This window comes from Phocoena sinus, chromosome 1 (genome assembly GCF_008692025.1).
Source record: "Phocoena sinus isolate mPhoSin1 chromosome 1, mPhoSin1.pri, whole genome shotgun sequence".
NCBI classification, from domain to species: domain Eukaryota; kingdom Metazoa; phylum Chordata; class Mammalia; order Artiodactyla; family Phocoenidae; genus Phocoena; species Phocoena sinus.
In genome coordinates this window covers 102,681,697-102,703,359 of record NC_045763.1, presented here as the reverse complement: position 1 = coordinate 102,703,359, position 21,663 = coordinate 102,681,697, and the positions used below count along the sequence as shown (strand labels likewise).

Genomic DNA, 21,663 nt, shown 5'->3' with positions numbered 1-21,663 from the left:
GAAGAAGTAAAGCTGTCACTGTTTACAGATGACATGATACTATACTTAGAGAATCCTAAAGATGCCACCAGACCACTACTAGAGCTAATCAATGAATTTGGTAAAGTAGCAGGATACAAAATTACTGCACAGAAATCTCTGGCAGTCCTATACACTAATGATGAAAAATCTGAAAGTGAAATCAAGAAAACACTCCCATTTACCACTGCAACAAAAAGAATACAATATCTAGGAATAAGCCTACCTAAGGAGACAAAAGACGTGTATGCAGAAAATTATAAGACACTGATGAAAGAAATTAAAGATGATACAAATAGATGGAGAGATATATCATGTTCTTGGATTGGAAGAATCAACATTGTGAAAATGACTCTACTACCCAAAGCAATCTACAGATTCAATGCAATCCCTATCAAACTACCACTGGCATTTTTCACAGAACTAGAACAAAAAATTTCACAATTTGTATGGAAACACAAAAGACCCCGAATAGCCAAAGCAATCTTGAGAACCAGAAACGGAGCTGGAGGAATCAGGCTCCCTGACTTCAGACTATACTACAAAGCTACAGTAATCAAGACACTATGGTACTGGCACAAAAACAGAAATATAGATCAATGCAACAGGATAGAAAGCCCAGAGATAAACCCACACACATATGGTCACCTTATCTTTGATAAAGGAGGCAGGAATGTACAGTGGAGAAAGAACAGCCTCTTCGATAAGTGGTCCTGGGAAAACTGGACAGGTACATGTAAAAGTATGAAATTAGAACACTCCCTAACACCATACACAAAAATTAGCTTAGAATGGATTAAAGACATAAATGTAAGGCCAGAAACTATCAAACTCTTAGAGGAAAACATAGAACACTCTATGACGTAAATCACATCAAGATCCTTTTTGACCCACCTCTTAGAGAAATGGAAATAAAAACAAAAATAAACAAATGGGGCCTAATGAAACTTCAAAGCTTTTGCACAGCAAAGGAAACCATAAACAAAACCAAAAGACAACCCTCAGAATGGGAGTAAATATTTGCAAATGAAGCAACTGACAAAGGATTAATCTCAAAAATTTACAAGCAGCTCAATAACAAAAAACCAAACAACCCAATCCAAAAATGGGCAGAAGACCTAAATAGACATTTCTCCAAAGAAGATATACAGATTGCCAACAAACACATGAAACAATGCTCATCATCATTAATCATTAGAGAAATGCAAATCAAAACTACAATGAGATATCATCTCACACTGGTCAGAATGGCCATCATCAAAAAATCTAGAACCAATAAATGCTGGAGAGGGTGTGGACAAAAGGGAACCCTCTTGCACTGCTGGTGGGAATGTGAATTGGTATAGCCACTATGGAGAACAGTATGGAGGTTCCTTAAAAAACTACAAACAGAACTACCATATGACCCAGCAATCCCACTACTGGGCATATACCCTGAGAAAATCATAATTCAAAAAGAGTCATGTACCAAAATGTTCATTGCAGCACTATTTACAATAGCCCGGAGATGGAAGCAACCTAATTTTCCGTCATCGGATGAATGGATAAAGAAGATGTGGCACATATATACAATGGAATATTACTCAGCCATAAGAAGAAACAAAATTGAGTTATTTGTAGTGAGGTGGATGGACCTAGAGTCTTTCATACAGAGTGAAGTAACTCAGAAACAGAAAGGCAAATACCGTATGCTAACACATATATATGGAATCTAAGAAAAAAAAATGTCATGAAGAACCTAGGGGTAAGACGGGAATAAAGACACAGACCTACTAGAGAAGGGACTTGAGGATATAGGGAGGGGGGAGGGTAAGCTGTGACAAAGCCAGAGAGTGGCATGGACATATATACACTACCAAACATAAAATAGATAGCTAGTGGGAAGCAGCCACATAGCATAGGGAGATCAGCTGGGTGCTTTGTGACCACCTAGAGGGGTGGGATAGGGAGGGTGGGAGGGAGGGAGACGCAAGAGGGAAGAGATATGGGAACATATGTATATGTATAACTGATTCACTTTGTTATAAAGCACAAACTAACACACCATTGTAAAGCAATTATACTCCAATAAAGATGTAAAAAAAAAGTCTTTAGAGACATGAAAAGTAGGGCTAACCTTTCATTTCAAAAGTCTAGTAAAGAAGTAAAAAAAAAAACTGAATGAACACAAAACACAACATATCAAAACATACGGGACACAGCTAAAGCAGTACTGAGAGAGAAATTTATAGTACTAAAGGCTTACATTAGGAAAAAGGGGAGAGTGATTTCAGCAAAATGGCAGAATAGGCGTTTTTACCGTCCTCCCCATCAAGAACACAGATTTTGACTATAATCCATAGATGAGAATACCTCTGTGGAAGTTCTGGAGTCCAAAAGAGAACTTCCAGCACACCATTAGAGCAAAAAAAATAATAAATCCCAGATTCAACACACTGAAGAAGATAAGAAGAATGGTTTCATTTTACCCACATCACCCCCTCTTCCAAGACAGTACAACACAGATCCCAGAGAGAACCTGTTAAGTCAGCAATTTTTCCCATGGGGAAAAGTGAGACCAGGAAAGTAAGCACCTAGCTTCCCCAACTATGCAAAACACTGCCAAATATTTGCAAACCATATATGTGATAAAGGGTTAATGTCAAAAACATATAAAGAACTCATACAATTCAATAGCCAAAAGCCAAACGATCCAATTTAAAAATTGGCACAGGACCTGAGTAGACATATTTCCAAAGAAGATATATAAATGGCCAACAAGTAAATGAAAAGGTATTCAACATCACTAATCATCAGGGAACTGCAAATCAAAAGTACTATTAGATATATTACCTCATGTTTGTTGGAATGGCTATTATCAAATAAAACAAGAGATAAATGCTGGCATGGATGCAGAGAAAAAGAACCCTTGTGCACTACAGATGGGAAGGTAAATTGGTTCAGCCCCTACAGAAAACAGTATAAAGATTCTTCAAAAAATTAAAAATAGAACTGCCATACAAGTCAGCAATTCTACTTCTGAGACTACATCCAAAGGAAATGAAATTATTATGCTGAAGAGGTATTTGCACCCCCATGTAGCATTATTCACAACATCCAATACATGGAAACAACCTGAGTGTCCATAGACGAAGAATGGATAGAGAAAGTGCAGTATATATATACAATGGAGTATTATTCAGGTGTAAAAAGAAGGAAATCCTTTCATTTGTAACAACATGGTTAGACCTTGAGAGCATTATGCTAACTGAAATAGAGAAAGACAAATACTATATGATATCACTTATATGTGGAATCATAAAAAACAAACAAAACACAACTAAATTCACAGAGAAGAGGATTAGATTTATGGTTACAAGATGCAGGGTTTGGGGTGATGGGGAACTGGATGAAGGTGGTCAAAAGGCACTAACATCCAGTTATAAGACAAGTACTAGGGATGTAATGTATAACATGATGACTATCATTAACACTACTGTATGGTACATTTGAAAGTTGCTAAGAGAGTAAATCTTAAGAGTTCTCATCACAAGGAAAAAACTTTTTTTCTTTGTCTTTCTTTTTCTTAATCTATATGAGATGATGGATGTTAACTAAACTTATTGTGGTTATCATTTTACAATGTATGTAAGGCAAATCATGCTGTACACCTTAACTTATACAGTGCTGTCAATTATATCTCAATAAAATTGGAAAAAGAACCTAGAAGAAAGAATGTTAGGAGTGGTTTAATACAAGGAAGTATTATTCCTCTTTTACTAAAACAGTAGGATAAAGGTAAATATGTATGCTACAATCGCAGGTGGAGTAAAAGCCACTTAGTCATTTCTTTGACAAACATTTGTCGAAAACAGAAAATTTTCAAAGCACTATGCTCAAATAAAGGAAAGACAAAGATAAATAGACATAACCCCAGCCCTTGAGGAACTTGAAATATAATGGGGCACAGAGTGACATAACTATTTTAATATAAGAGCAAAATACTATGAGAATACTTATATACAGTCAGCTCACCTTTGCAAGATAAAAGATATGTGAAGTTTTCCATAGGTGGAGAAAGGAAGAAAGAAATTAAATGCAGGAAACAAAGTGAACAAATGCACAGAGGTTTGAAATTGAAATTGCGTGTTACCTAGGCATGCTGCATAGTGATTAGGGAGGAAGATTTGGAATCATGAAAAATAAACCTAGATTTGAATTCTAAGCCATTCTATTTTTTTATTATGTGATCCTGAATAAATAAGCTAACCTCTATAAAAATGGAGATAATAATAAGTATTGTTTATAGAACTGTTATAAAGATTAAATTATATATAAGTAGTATACTCAGCACAGTGAGCTGTCATATAGAAAGAAAAAAAAAGTATTTGTCATTTTAAAGTGCGAGTCAATTCACTTTGTAAATTCCAAAACACTATACAAATATAAGGCATTATTTTTTTTCTGGAACATGATCAATAGCTAAAAAACACATCCAAATACATAAGTACTTTATAATATACGAAATAATATTTCTCAAATATTTATATCTGAAAGCTCGCCTACTCTTAAAGTATACTTATATTTATATGTCTTTAATATTTAAACAAGGGAATATGCTAAATACTTCTGAAATAAAAGCTAATGGGGAAAATTATATTTTTAATCCTTACTCAAATTTATCCTATTATTTTCTAATATGACATGTTTATAAAAACTTAAGTTACACCTAAAACTTAAAATTAGTTACTTTATCTATAATGCCACAAAACCTACTTTTTCTTCTCTTTCTATTTCAAGTTGTTTCTTAGCAGAACAAAGTTCATTTTTGAGATTGGATAGTTCAGTCTCCTAAAGAAAAAGGAACATGAAACTTATAAGTGCATCCATATATTTCTTAAGACAATAAAAATTCAAACTAGTGTTTCAAAAACAATTTAGTTTTATAGAGAAATAAATTCACTCATGAAATATATACACTTTTTAAAACCCTACTGATATGAAGGCTCCTAGTTGAATATAACTAAAGATTTCATTTAGACAAATTTTGTATAGTTTGCTCTAAAGAAATGTTTAACACTATGTATATCTCTCCTTCTCATTATCTCCCAATCTATCTCACTCCTCCTTTCCCAACCTCAATCAGAGCTCAAAACTTATTTGTAACTGGAGTTTATAACTTTTCATTTGAAAAACAGAGTTCGTTTTACCAAAAAAATGATTAGAAAACCACCTACCTATAAGATCTATAACATCCCTTTCAGATTTATGATTATTTGATTCTACAGTTCAAAATTATGGTTTTATTTATTATTCTTTACTAACAGCCATGCTGACATGAAAATTGGCTTCTACTGCTATTTGTTCTCACCAAAGATGCTTTCAATGATGACTGTTCTTGTTCTTTGCTCTTATAAAGTCCTAATTCTGAGTCTCTTTCTTCAACAATTTTATCATATTGGTGCTATGTTAAAAAGAGAAACCATTTTAAGTATATTAGAAGCCCAAAAGATTACATTTTAATACGACTGGTATCCTTATGCATTTAATATTTATAAAAAATGATGTTTATGAATTCAGTAATACATATCTGAGCTATTTTTTAATTTTTTCAACTACATTTTTAAATTCTAACAATAAAAACAATGAAACATAGATAACTGTCTTGGAAATAACCCAAGAGCAAGAAATATTTTTTTAAATTAGAGACACTGAATTTCATAATTTATAAAAAGTCTAGAAACACAGGACCTCTTCGAAAAACGGCTGATTCCAGATCTTGTGCAGGGAATACAAAATGAGTCTTGAACATTTTGTCATAACAGAAAGCAAGAAAGCTGTCACAGATTATTAGGGTCAAATCAAAGGGACCTGCCAACCAGTTCGAGGAGGCTCCCACTGGCCAAAGTTGGGACAATTTAAGTGTCAACAAGGATCAAAACTGTACTGGATTAAGACATACCAAATATGCTTAAATCTATGAGTTCACAATATTACTTAAAATATTTTTTTAAATCCTCATTGGTTACTTCATAATAATATCCTAGCAACAACTTATAAAGATTAATTGATAGGTATAGCCCACTTCCTCTCCAAATCTTGAAGAGTATAGGGCTTAATTCCCTAAGAGAATGATTACTTTCAAACAACAATAAAAAATAGAGCACACTCACAAACACAACAAACATTGTCTTTCATCTATTTATTATTGTTTAGCCTAGTATGTGTTAGACACAGGTAGAGGATAAAAATATTATATTTATAGTTATATTATATTTATTTAAATACATATCCTGGGTATGTATTTAAATAACTACAAGGTGGAAAAGTCTATAAGAGACTACTATGAAAATTGAGGAAAAGAGTGATTACGTTTATCCATCAAGACAATAAGGAGAGACTTCCTCAAGGAAGTGACCCCCAGGCTCAGCTTCATGTGGTTAAGACTTGAACTTGGAGAAATGAGAGATCAAGAGTATTCCAACTATAATTAGTCATTGTTGCATAGACAATAATTTTCTCTGACAAATCAGAATGCTATATTTTACCATTTTATGCATAAATATGGCTCCAATTAATAATTTTCATTACACAACAGGATAAAAATTACCTTATGTTTTTCCATAAGTGCTACCATTTCAGCTACTTTATGTTGACATCGTATATCAATTTCTTTCTGTAATTTTACTGCTTCATCAGCTATTACTTTTGCTTTCTCAACCTATCAAATAAATTTAAAGTTTTTTTAAATTAATGCACAAAAAACAAATTTAACTTAAATGTTAAATTTAAGTTAAAATACAGAAATCAAACACCAGGAAATTAGGAAAGCCAAGTAGAAAATACATTATTGTTTTGGTTTATTTTAGTTAGGGTCTTCTACTAAGTGAATGACAGTATAACACTGTAAAGATCATTTAAGCTTTTCAAAATGATTATATACTACCCAATACGCAAATACTTAGAATAACAATGATACTTTTAGCTTCTATTAAAAAAGCTAATTAATTATCCCTAGTATAAATTTATTAAATCTTCTAAAGAATCATAATGTTAAAAGAATTATTACTTTTCTCTTAAAATGCAAACATACAAATATAGGGTTTTAGTATAACAACTTCTCAAACATATTTAGTTTTTCCTACCTCTCCCAAAAGATTTTCTTCTAATAGCTTTTTGTCCTCAATTTCTTTCTGATAACTGTCGGTCATTTCTTTAAATTTTTGTTTGGCACCTTCTAGTTCTAATTCTAATTTATTGACCTTTGAATAAAGAAAACAGCATGAACATTAATAAATTCTGTGGATTACTTGAAAATATTCTGTATTCATTTTGTGGTTTTGTGACTCTTAAAAGATGATTTATTCATAGATATTATAATTGGATCATTTTACTTACAGTTTTTATATGGTGAGATGTGCTTTATTTTTCACAATATCTATCTTTTTCCCTAAAATACATATTTAGTCTTGACAAGTAATATTTTAAAAGCAGCCATATTTTTATTTTTAATGAATTGTTCAACAATATTTATTTAGTCTCAGTTTGCTGTTTTATTACAATAAGTAACTATTCCATTTGGACAGAACACACATGCGATTCAAAGGAAAAGCATTTTTTCAAAAAAAAAAGTTTTATTGAGGTATAACATATGCAAAAAACGACACATATTTAATGTATACAGTGTGATGAGATTGGACAAATGCATACACCCATGAAATCATCACCAAAATCAAGGTAATAGACATATCCATCATCTTCAAAAGTTTCCTTCTGTCCCGTTTTTTTGTCATAAGAACACTTACATGAGACTACTCTCCTAACAATTTTTTTAAATTCTTGTGCATATTTATTCCTTCTAATAGATAGTGTTCAGGTTCTTTTTAACTGATGCCTATTTCTCCCTATCCTCCTAACCCTGATACATTTTTAAAATGTTTTTATTGTGGTAAAAGTCACATGATATAAAACATACTATTTTAACCATATTTAACTGTACGATTCAATGGCACTAAGTACATTCACATTGTTGTGCAACTCTCACCATCATCCATCTCCCGAATATTTCACCTTCCTAAACTGAAACTCTGTCCCCTATAAACATTAACTCCCCATTCTCCCTCCCCACTCCCTCTACCCCCCAGCCCCTGGCATCTACCAATGTACTTTCTGACTCTATGAATTTGACTATTCTAGGCACCTCGTATAAGTGGAATCAAACAGTACTTGTCTGCACGTAATGTATACTGGAATGTATTTTTAAGGCTAACTTAATATATGTCCTGCAAACAGAATGTACCTTCTTTTTTCCCCCCTGTGCTATACAGTAGGTACTCACCAGCCAAATACATCATACATAGTAGTGTACCTACATCAGTCCCAATCTCCCAATCCATTTCACCCCTCTCTTAGTGTCCATACATTTGCTCTCTACAACTGTGTCTCTATTTCTGCTTTACAAATAGGTTCATTTGCACCATTTTTCTAAATTCCATATACATGCGTTAATATACAACATTTGTTTTTCTCTTTCTAACTTACTTCACTCTGTATGACAGTTTCTAGGTCCATCCACGTCTCTGTGAATGGCACAACTTCATTCCTTTTTATGGCTGAGTAATATTCCATTGTACCACATCTTCTTTATACATTCCTCTGTTGATGGACACTTAGGTTGCTTCCACGACCTGGCTATTGTAAATAGTGCTGCAATGCACACTGGGGTGCATGCATCTTTTGGAATTATGGTTTTCTCAGGGTATATGCCCAGTAGTGTGATTGCTGGGTCATATGGTAGTTGTATTTTTAGTTTTTTAAGGAACCTCCATACTGTTCTCCATAGTGGCTATATCAATTTACATTCCAACCAACGGTGTAAAAGGGTTCCCTTTTCTCCACATCCTCTTCAGCATTTATTGTTTGTAGATTTTTTGATGATGGACATTCTGAACAGTGTGAGGTGATACCTCATGGTGGTTTTGATTTGCATTTCTCTAATAATTAGTGATGTTGAGCAGCTTTTCATGTGCCTCTTGGCCATCTGTATGTCTTCTTTGGAGAAAAGCCTATTTAGGTCTTCTGCCCACTTTTGATTGGGTTGTTTGTCTGGATATTGAGCTGCATAAGCTATTTGTATATTTTGGAGATTAATCCCTTGTCAGTTGCTTCATTTGCAAATATTTTTCCCATTCTGAGGGTTGCCTTTTGGTCTTGTTTATGGTTTCCTTTGCTGTGCAAAAGCTTTTAAGCTTAACTGGGTCCCATTTGTTTATTTTTGTTTTAATTTTCATTATTCTAGAAGGTGTGTCCAAAAAGATCTTGCTGTGATTTATGTCAAAGAGTGTTCTGCCTATGTTTTCCTCTAAGAGTTTTATAGTGTCTGGCCTTACATTTAGGTCTTTAATCCCTTTTGAGTTTATTTTTGTGTATGGTGTTAGGGAGTGTTCCAATTTCATTGTTTTACATGTAGCTGTCCAGTTTTCCCAGCACCACTTATTGAAGAGGCTGTCTTTTCTCCATTGTATATTCTTGCCTCCTTTTTCATAGATTAGTTGACCACAGGTGTGTGGGTTTATCTCTGGGCTTTCTATTCTGTTCCATTTATCTATATTACTGTTACAGTACCATAACAGTACCATACTGTCTTGATTACTGTAGTTTTGTAGTGTAGTCTGAAATCAGGGAGTCTGATTCCTCCAGCTCCAGTTTTCTTTCTCAAGATTGCTTTGGCTATTCGGGGTCCTTTGTTTCCATACAAATTGTAAAAATTTTTGTTCTATTTCTGTGAAAAATGCCATTGGTAATTTGATAGGGATTGCATTGAATCTGTAGACTGCTTTAAGTAAACAATACAGATTTGTTGACTACAGGCACTATGTAGTAGAGCAGATCTCTAGAACTACTTTATCTTGCATAACTGAAACCTAAGCAAATTGAAGAACAACTCCCCATTTCCCCCTCCCTCCTAGTCCCTGGTATTTACTTTTCTAATTTCTGCTTCTATGTGTTTGACTATTTTAGGTATCATGCAGTATTTGTTCTTCAGTGACTGGCTTTTGTTGCTGAATTGTAAATATTCTTTACATATTCTGGATATTAGATCATTACCAAATAATGATTTGCAAATATTTTTTCCAATTTTTTGGCTTGTCTTTTCACTCCCTTCATAGTGTCCTTTCATCCTTTGATAGTGTCCCCTTGAACATTATCAATAGAGTGAAAAGATTCATTGCAGTCTCTACCCAAATTCCAACTGCCTTTTGTCAGAACAAATTGATCCTAAAGTTTACAAGGAATTCTCAGGGACCCTGGATAGCCAAAACAATCTTGAAAAAGAACAATGTTGGAGGACACATAATCCCCAATTTTAAAACTCACTACAAAGCTACAGTAATCAAAACAGCATGGTACTGACATAAGGTAAACATATGGATCAATGGAATAGAATAGGAAGTCCAGAAATAAAGCTATACAACTATGGTCAACTTAGAATGACAAGACAATTCAATGGAGAAAGAATAGCTTCTAACAATAAGAATGACAAAAGAATTCAATGGAGAAAGAACAGTTTCTAACAAATGTTGTTAAGACAAATAATAAGCACATGGAAAAGAATGAAGTTGCACTCTTACCTCATATCACATTACAAAAATAACTCAAAATAGATTAAAGATCTAAATGTAATAGCTAAAACCAAAAACTCTTAGAAGAAAATAGGAGTTAAAATGCATGACAATAGATTTGGCAATGGATCCTTAGATATGACACTAAAAACACAAGCAACTAAAGAAAAACAGTTAAAATGGATTCCATTAAAAAGCACACTCAGTATTACTGAGATTAATTTTCTCTAAAGAATCAACACCTTCAATTTCTATTTTTTCCATATATTTTGTACAAATATTTACTAATATAATAATTATCAAAAGAAAGAGGACCTTAGGACTTCCCTGGTGGTCCAATGTTAAGAATCCGCCTACCAGTGCAGTGGATGTGGGTTCGATCTCTGGTCAGAGAACTAAGATCCCACATGCCTCAGGGCAACTAAGCCTGTGCACTGCAACTATTGAGCACACAGGCCACAACTGGAGAGCCCACATATTGCAACTACAGAGCCCACGTGCTCTAGAGCCTGCGCACCACAACAATAGATCCCGTGTGCCGCAGCTGAGACCTGATGCAGCCAAAAATAAAATAAATAAATAATAAAATAAATATTTTAAAAAAGAGGACCTTTAATTAGCACCCACCCTCCAGAATCACTTATGGCATTAGGACTGAATTAGAATTGAGGAGGGGGTAGAGGACAGTGACAGGAATTGGGGAAGGGAGGCATGGGTAACTTAATAATGAAACAGACTGTATTCTGTACCCATGAAAGAACCACTAACTTTATTTTTCTTAATATTTATTTATTTGGCTGTGCCGGGTCTTAGTTGCAGCATGTGGGATCTTCATTGCTGCATGTGGGATCTTTTAGTTGAGGCATGAGGAACCTTTAGTTGTGGCACATGAGTCCTTTAGTTGCAGCATGCAGGATCTTTAGTTGTAGCGTGCAAACTCTTGGTTGTGGCATGTGGGATCTAGTTTCCTGACTAGGGATCAAACCCAGCCCCCTACATTGGGAGCACAGAGTTTTAGCCACTGGACCATCAGGGAAGTCCCACAATCACCAACTTTAAAACACAGAATATTATCAATGTTGATAAAGGCTTCTGAATGCCTCTGTTCATTAGTTTCCCTTTCTGCTCTCTCAAGTGCAACAAAGATTCTTAATTTAATATTCATGAGGCCCTTCCCCTTTTTTATAGCTTTACTGCATAATGATATATCAGTATTTCAGTTTTTTGTTTCAGACTCTATATAAATGTTTTCTTAGTATATATATTTTTCTGTCTTGCATTTTCACTCAGCAGTAGGTTTTACATATTTATGTGTGTATAGTTCCTTCATTTTCTCTGCAGAGTAGTGTTCCATTGTATGAATATACCATGGTTTATTTTATGTACTCAACTGTTCACAGACACTGAACTGTATTCAACTTGGAGATAATACACACGATAATGGTGTGACTGTTCTCAAAAACATTGTCTCCTGGTACAAATGTATAAATTTCTCTATATCCAGACCTGAAATTGCAGATTGCATGTTCAACTTTACAAGATAACAACATTGTTTTCCAAAGTATATGTACCAATTTAAACTCCCAGCAACAGTGTGTGAATATGTATATCAATTTGGAGAGAACCAGCATTTTCACATAAATGGTAGATTGTTAAAATTACATTTTCTAATAGCTTGTTGCAGATGTTTAAGACTAGTAATTTTTTCTGTGTAATGATTATATATCTATCAACCTTACTAAATGACTCAATACTTTATTAACTCATCTGGAGATTCTTATAGATTTTCTACAAATGCAACTCCAACCTAAAACCATCTGAGTCTGAAGTTTGTTTGTTGAAAGATTTTAAACTGCTGATCCAATCTCCTTAATAGGACTATTCAGGTTAATTATTCGTTTTGAGATTGTTTTGGTTAATCGGCTTCGCTTTATATTTTTTATATCTTTCAAATATATTGGCATAACAATGTTCATAGTAAAGGTATTAACTTCAGACCTTCATTAAAAAAACACATGTTATAATTTCTAGATTAATAGAATTGTGGTTAGAGGACATATTCTGTATGATTTCAAGCCTTTGAATTCTGTGGCCCTATACATGATCATTTTTGTTAACTATCTGAGTGTTCTTGAAAAATATGTTTCCTTCAGTTTTTCATCTAAAAATGTCCTGATTTCTCCAACATAAAAGAGAGACACGTTGTGGACATAATTCAAGGTTGATCTTTTCTCTGTACTTGAGAATATTGTTTCACTGATTTCTAACTTCCACTGTTACTTGCTGAGATGTCCACGGTAAATCTCTTGTCATTCTTTCATTGGTGATCTCTCATTTCTCTCTAGCTACTTTTAAGACCTATGTGTGTCTAACATTCTGTAGTTTTACTATACTAAGTCTAGTTCTGGATTTATTCTAATTTTTCCTTCTAGGTATCCATCAGTCTTCCTATAGCTATGAATTCGTGTATTTCATCAATTCTAAACATTCTTAGTATTTATTGCCTCTCCCCAATTCACTCTATTCTTTCCTTCCTCCTGGGCAATACAAAACCCTTATAAAAACAAATTCATTACAATATGTGACAATAATAAGAATATGATAGCATATAAGTTAGACATGAGAGAGAAAGGAGATTATGTATTCTGAAGCTAAAATGTACCAGTAAAAAGGACAAAAATTATGAACTCCAGCTGTATGTTGTTCATAAGAGACACATATAAAACAAAGATATAGAAAGCACAATAGTAAATAGGTTGTTAAAAATACCATGCTTAACACAACATTATAAATCAACTATAGTCCAATAAAAATTTTAAATAAATAAATTAATTAAACCCTGTAAACACTAAGAAGAAAACTGGTATAGTTATAACAATAAAAAAGAATTATTCTAGGGCTTCCCTGGTGGCGCAGTGGTTGAGAGTCCGCCTGCTGATGCAGGGGATGCGGGTTCGTGCCCCGGTCCGGGAAGATCCCACATGCCGCGGAGCGGCTGGGCCCGTGAGCCATGGCCGCTGAGCCTGTGCATCCGGAGCCTGTGCTCCGCAACGGGAGAAGACACAACAGTGAGAGGCCCGCGTACCGCAAAAAAAAAAAAAAAAAAAAAAAAAAAAAAGAATTATTCTCTAAGGCAAGAAAACACTATTACATAGATAAAGTGAGTATCTTTAAAGTGGAAAAAAGTTCTATTATGTATAGAATATACAGAATATATATAGAATATATATTAAGTATACACATAAAGTTCCACATTGTATAATAAGAAATTACATATATTATAGTATGTACCTAATAACGTGGTATTAAAAGAAAAATTGACAGAACTGCAAGGAAGAATAGAAATCCACAATCATCAAGCGAGATTTTTTAACACATCAATCTCATTCAAGTAATAAAACACGAAGAAAAAAGAAGTAAAGATATAGAATCAATAAATATGCAACAGTTTAAAGAATATGACTATAATCTTGACCAAATGGACCAACAACTGTAGAATACACATTATTTTCAGGTATATGGGTGTGATTATAAACAGTAACCCTATATTGGTCCATCAAGCAAATGTCAATAAATTCCAAAGTACTGAAGTCATACCAGAGTGTGTTCTCTAATTACAGTGTGCTTATGATAGAAATCAATTCCAAAAACATAACATGCTGTTAAGCTCAGAAACTGAGAAATATAGGAAGGTATTGAATGAAACAATACTAATTTAATATATATTTAAACCTACGAGACACAACTACAACAAGCTTAGAAGGAAATATATTGCCTTAAAATGTGTACACTGGAAAGACTGAAAATTAATTATCAAAGAATTAATATCAAATTGGAAAAAGAACATAATGAAAAAACAATAAAAGGAGGAGAAAATGATAAAGAACATAAATTAATGAAACAAAAACAAGCACCCTACAGAGAAGATCAAAAAATCCAAAGCTGTGTTTTTTTTTTTTTTAAATTATTTATTTATTTTTGGCTGTGTTGGGTCTTTGTTGCTGTGCACATGGACTTTCTCTAGTTGCAGAGAGCAGGGGCTACTCTTCGTTGCGGTGCACAGGCTTCTCATTGCGGTGGCTTCGCGGAGCACGAGCTCTAGGCGTGCAGGCTCAGTAGCTGTGGCGCATGCACTTAGTTGCTCCACAGCACGTGGGATCTTCCTGGACCAGGGCTCGAACCTGTGTCTCCTGCATTGGCAGGCGGACTCTTAACCACTGTGCCACCAGGGAAGCCCACAAAGCTGTGTTTTTTTAAAACTTCCAAAATTGATAAATGCCTGGTAAGACTGATCAAGAATAACAAAAGGCATAAATAACCAACATCAGGATTGAAAAAAGGACAATACTATAGATGCTACAATTTTCAAAATATAGAAAATGTAGATTAACAGGGCAAAATCCCCCCAAAATATTATTTACTAAAATTGAAAGAAATAGTAGGATACAAAATGAACATACAGATATCTGTTGCATGTCTAAACACTAACAATGAACAAGCAGAAAGAAAATTTTTTTTAAAATCCCATTTAAAATTGCAAAAGTAAAAGAATAAAATACCTAAGAATAATCTAAATAAAGAGGTAAAGACCTGTACTCAGAAAACTATAAGACACAGATGAAAGAAAGTGAAGATGCCACAAAAAAAAAAAAAGGGAAAATATACTAAGCTCAGGGATTGGAAGAATTAATACTATTAAAATGACCATACTACCTAAGGCAATCTACAGATTCAGTGCAATCTCTATCAAAATACCAATGGCATTTTTCACCAAACTACAACAAATAATTTTTAAATTTGTATGGAAACATGAAAGATCCCAGATAGCTAAAATAATCTTGAGAAAGAACAGCAAAGCAGGAGGTATCACACTCCCTGACTTCAACACTGTACTACAAAGCAACAGTAATCAAAGGAGCTGGCACAAAAACAGACACATAGATCAATGGAACAGAATAGAGAGTCCGGAAATAAACCTATGCTTATATGGTCAATTAATCTACAACAAAAGAAGAACACACAATGAGAAAAAGACAGCCTCTTCATAAATTGTGTCAAGAAAACTGGACAGCTACATGCAAAAGAATCAAATTGGACTACTTTCTCACACCATATACAAAAATAAAATAGATTAAAGACTTAAATGCAAGACCTGAAACCATAAACCTCCTAGGAGAAAACCTAGGCGGTATGCTCTTTGACATTGATCTTACCAATATTTTTTTTTTGGATATGTCTTCTTAGGCAAGGGTAACAAAAGCAAAAATTAAACAAATGGGAATCAAAATAAAAACTTTTGCATAGAGAAGGAAACTATCAACAAAATGAAAAAGCACTCTACTGAATGGGAAAAAATATTTGTAAAAATATATCTGATAAGGGATTAACATCCAAAATATACAAAGAACTTATACAACTCAACATCAAAATAAACAAGCAACTCGATTAAAAAAAGGGCAGAAGACCTGAATAGACATTTTTCCAAAACAGACATGCAGAAGGCCAACAGGCAGATGAAAAGATGCTTAACATCACTAATCATCAGCGAAATGCAAATCAAAACCACAATGAGGTGGGGAGGAGTCAAGATGGCAGAGTAGGAGGACATGGAATTCACTTCTCCCAACAAATACATCCACAAATGGAACAATTCTCACAGAGCACCTTCTAAACACTAGCAGAGGACCTTGGACACCTAAAAGGACAAGAAAGATTCCTGCATAACTCAGTAGGATGAAAGAAAGGAAAAAAAGAGGAAGTGGGATGGGACCAGTGCCCCTGGTGGGGAGCTGAAGAAGAGGAGAGGTTCCTGAACCCAGGGAAGCCCCCTCACCAGTGGGAAGATCAGCTGGGACAGAAGGGGAACTTCAGGGGCTCAAAGGAGAGTACAGCAACCAGTCTGTGGCAGGCAGGATAGAGTGAGACCTACACAGATGGTCCATGCCACAGCCCTGCACGCCCCAGCCTGAGACATGTGTCTGCCACTGCAGGCGGGGGCTGGGTGCTGGAACATGGGGTTTGGAGAGCAGACCCAGGGAGAGGTCTGTTGTTGGCTGCGAGGAGACAGCCTGAAGGGACGGGAGTGAGGAGCTCTGCAACTGGGAACATTCGTGGAAGAAGCCTGGGGCACCATAGAAGTGAAGCATCATTGTTGAATGGCACATGAAGGGCAGGGCTGTCATTGCAGCCTCTTTCCCCACGTGCTGGCCCTTGCCTCCATGGGCATTACAAGGAGCTCCCTCCTGAGCAGACTTGCATGCCCTGGTCACCACCTCAGCTCCCCCCAACCTGTATGGGTGGGCTCACATACCCAAATCGCTGCCCCAGCCCCCTCTCGCCAGGGCAGGCTCATGTACTCTGGGGCAACCTCAGGAGCAGACACCGGTGGGTGACCCACATGCAGATGTGGAGCTGAAACCAAAGCTGAGCCCCAGGGGTTGTGTGACTAAGGAGGAAGAGCTGAAATCTCTCCTTGAGGCTGTGCGAACCACAGATTTACACCCCTGCTGCCAGCTTTGTAAATTCAGCACCTGTGGAACATTTGAAAGGACAATGGGTGCTCCCGAAGATGAGACAGGTCTAGCTTTAGCAAGTGGAGGGTTTGTGGGCACATACACTCAGAAGTTAGGCTAGGCCACAGTCTGAGCAGCCTCCGTAGCTCCAACAGTGGGTCCAGGTGCACGATTACTGCAGTCCTTGGACCTGACTTCAGTAGGTGTGTGGTGGTGGCCTGGTGAAAACAACGCCAAAGAGACACCAGGGCCAATCAATTGCTGGCATACCCACAGTTAAGGTGGGTCTTGAGCACTGACAACAAAAATGTAATTTGTGAGTCCACACAATGGGTAAAAGGTGACACAACAGAGCACACTCACAGGTGAACAGTTTCAGAAGAGTAATATTTAGCAGAGTCTCTCCCAGTGGGAATGCTCCAATCTTGCCTACCTAGCACTGCAGATCAGAAATACAGCTCCAAAACAGATCTGGGGGCCTCTACTCCAAGAACTAGGGAGCAAACCCTGTCCCTGACAGGGCTGTGACAATCACAGAGCAAAGGGGAGGCCTCACTCAATATCCAGTGCAGGCTCTGGTCACCACTACCTCCTATCAAGGGGATAACGGCCAGCATACACTAGGAAACAGGTGGCAGACATCCATACTAAAAAACAGCCCCCAAACCAAAAAATATTAAACACACAGAGACTACACAAGGACGTTCCCACATAAAAATAGCCCTCCAACACAGTGTGAGGTTCTGGCATCGGGAGGAAGAGCCACCCGAGCATTTGGCTCTGAAGGCCAGTGGGTCTTGAGTGCGGGAGCCCAACAGAGCTGAGGGATACAGAGACTCCATTCTTAGAGGGCACACACAGGGTCTCATATGCACGGGGACCCAGCACAAAGCAGTATCTCCATAGGAACCTGGGCTAGACCTACCAAGGGGTCTTGGGAGGTCTCCTCGGGAGGCAGGGGTTGGCTGTAGCTCACTGTGGAAGCAAGGACACTGGTTGTGGAGACCTCAGGGAATATTGATAAGCATAAGCACTCCTGGAATTTCCAATTTCAGCACTAGACCCAGCCCCACAAACAGCATGCAGGCTCCAGCACTGGAACATCTCAGGCCAAACAACCAGCAGGATAGGAATACAACCCTACCCATCAGTAGACAGGCTGCCTAAAGGAGTACTGAGCTCACAGCCACCTCAAAACATACCGCTTGACACAGTCCTGCCCACCAGACGGACAAGACCCAGCTCCACCCACCAGAGGGCAGGCACCAGTCCCTCCCACCAGGAAACCTCCACAAGGCCCCAGACCAAACTCTTCCACCAAGGAGCAGACACCAGAAGCAAGAGGAACTATGATCCTGCAGCCTGCAGAAAGGAGACCACAAACACAGAAAGTTAGACAAAATGAGATGACAGAAGTATGTTTCAGATGAAGGAAAAAGATAAAAACCCAAAAGAACAACTAAATGAAGAGGACATAGGCAACCTACCCAAAAGAGAATTCAGAGTAACAATACTAAAGATGATCCAAAATCTCAGAAAAAGAATGGCGGCACAGACCAAGAAGATACAAGAAATGTTTAACAAAGAGCTACAAGATTTAAAGAACAGATATGAACAATACAACAAATGAAATGAAAAATACACTAGAAGGAATCAATAGCAGAATAACTGAGGCAGAAGAATGAACAAGTGAGCTGGAATATAGAATGGTGGAAATCACTGCCACAGAACAGAATAAAGAAAAAAAGAGTTAAAAGAAATGAGGACAGTCTCAGAGACCTCTGGGACAACAATAAATGTACCAAAATTTGCATTATATGGGTCCCAGAAGGAGAAGAGAAAGAGAAAGGGCCTGAGAAAATATTTGAAGAAATTATAGTCAAAAATTTCCCTAATATGAGAAAAGAAACACTCACTCAAGACCAGGAAGCACAGAGAGTCCCATACAGGATAAACCCAAGGAGGAACATGCCAAAACACATATTAATCAGACAGAAAAAAATTAAATACCAAGAAAAAATATTAAAAGCAACAAGGAAAAAGTGACAAATAATATACAAGGGAAAACCCATAAGGCTATCAGTTGATTTCTCAGCAGAAACTCTGTAGGCCAGAAGGGAGTGGCAGAATATATTTAAAGTGATGAAAGGGAAAGACCTACAACCAAGAATACTTTACCAAACAAGGCTCTCATTAAGATTCCAGGGAGAAATTAAAAGCTTTACAGATAAGCAAAAGCTAAGAGAATTCAGCACTACCAAACCAGCCTTACAAAAAATGCTAAAAGAACTTCACTAGGTGGGGGGAAAAAAAGAGACCACAACTAGAAACAAGAAAATCACAAATGGGAAAAGTCACTGGTAAAGGCAAACATACAGTAAAAGTAAAAATTCATCAACATACAAATATATCAAAACCAGCAACCGTGAGGAGAGTACAAAAGCAGGAAATGGGAAATGCATTTGAAATTAAGATATCAGCAACTTAAAACAGCCTTGTATATATAAAGATTGCTATATGAAAACCTCATGGGAACTGCAAACAAAAAACAATAGAATCACACACAAAGAAGAAAAAGCAGCCCAAACATAACACTAAAAGATAGTCATTAAATCAAAAGAGAAGAGAACAAAAGAGGAAGGGAAGAAAAATCACCTACAAAAACAAATTCAAAACAATTAAGAAAATGGCAATAAGAACATACATACCGATAATTACCTTAATTGTAAATAGATTAAATGCTCCAACCAAAAGAGGCAGACTGGCTGAAAGAATTTTAAAAAAGACCCATATATATGCTAGAAGAGAGCCACTTCAGATCTATGGACACATACAGACTGAAAGTGAGTAGATGGAAAAAGGTATTCCATAAAAATGGAAATCAAAAGGAATCTGGAGTAGCAACACTCATATCAGACAAAATAAATTCTAAAATAATGACTATTATAAGAGAAAAAGAAGGACACTACATAATGACCAAGGGATAAATCCAAGAAGATATAACAGTTGTAAATATTTATGCACCCAACATAGGAGCACCTCAATACATAAGGCAAATGCTGACAGCCATAAGAGGGGAAATTGATAGTAACACAATGATAGTAGGGGACTTTAACACCCCACTTTCACCAACGGAGAGATCATCCAGAATGAAAATGAATAAGGCAACACAAGCTTTAAATGATACATTAAACAAGATGGACTTAATTGATATTTATATGACGTTCCACCTAAAAACAACAGAATACACTTTCTTCTCAAGTGCTCATGGAACAATTCTGCAATATAGATCATATCTTGGGTCACAAATCAAGCCTTGGAAAATTTAAGAAAATTGAAATAATATCAAGTATCTTTTCCGACCACAAGGCTATGAGACTAGATATCAATTACAGGAAAAAATCTATAAAAAATACAAACACATGGAGGATAAACAATACAGTACTAAATAACCAAGAGATCACTGAAGAAATCAAAGAGGAAATCAAAAAATACCTAGAAACAAATGACAATGAAAACACGATGACCCAAAACCTATGGGATGCAGCAAAAGCAGTTCTAAGAGGGAAGTTTATAGCAATACAATCCTACCTCAAGAAACAAGAAACATCTCAAATAAAACCTAACCTTACACCTAAAGCAATTAGAGAAAGAAGAAACAAAAAACCCAAAGTTGGCAGAAGGAAAGAAATCGTAAAGATCGGATCAGAAATAAATGAAAAAGAAATGAAGCAAACAATAGATAAGATCAATAAAACTAAAAGCTGGTTCTTTGAGAAGATAAACAAAATTGAGAAACCATTACCAAACTCACCAAGGAAAACAGGGAGAAGACTCAAATCAACAGAATAAGAAAGAAAAAGGAGAAGTAACAACTGACACTGCAGAAATACAAAGGATCATGAGAGATTACTATATGCCAATAAAATGGATAACCTGTAAGAAATGGACATATTCTTAGAAAAGCACAACCTTCTGAGACTGAACAGGAAGAAATAAAAAATATAAACAGACCAATCACAAGGACTGAAATTGAGACTGTGATTAAAAATCTTCCAAAAAAGAGAAGTCCAGGACCAGATGGTTTCACAGGCGAATTCTATCAAACATTTATAGAAGAGCTAACACCTATCCTTCTCAAACTCTTCCAAAATATAGCAGAGGGAGGAACACTCCCAAACTCATTCTATAAAGCCACCATCACCCTGATATCAAAACCAGACAAAGATGTCACAAAAAAAGAAAACTGCAGGCCAAATTCACTGATGACCATAGATGCCAAAATCCTCAACAAAATACTAGCAAACAGAATCCAACAATACTTAAAATGACCATACACCATGATCAACTAGGGTTTATCCCAAGAATGCAAAGATTCCTCAATATATGCAAATCAAACAATGTGATACACCACATTAACAAATTGAAGGATAAAAACCATATGATAATCTCAATAGATGCAGAAAAAACTTTTGACAAAATTCAGCACCAATTTATGATAAAAACTCTCCAGAAAGTAGGCATAAAGGGAC

The 21,663-nt window shown here is 35.9% G+C and overlaps 1 protein-coding gene across 2 annotated transcripts in view; it reads right to left on the bottom strand.

Moving 5' to 3' along the window:
• Positions 1-21,663, bottom strand: part of SYCP1 (synaptonemal complex protein 1) — a 152,242-nt gene that overhangs the window by 30,942 nt on the left and 99,637 nt on the right. The window contains exons 23-26 of one of the 2 annotated variants that reach the window (XM_032644498.1): positions 7,143-7,259; positions 6,608-6,718; positions 5,369-5,461; positions 4,774-4,848 (exon numbers count right to left, since the gene is read on the bottom strand). In XM_032644498.1, coding sequence (XP_032500389.1) covers positions 4,774-4,848; positions 5,369-5,461; positions 6,608-6,718; positions 7,143-7,259 — 396 coding nt within the window. The remainder of the gene's footprint in view (positions 1-4,773; positions 4,849-5,368; positions 5,462-6,607; positions 6,719-7,142; positions 7,260-21,663) is intronic. The other variant, XM_032644507.1, reaches the window with a different exon arrangement.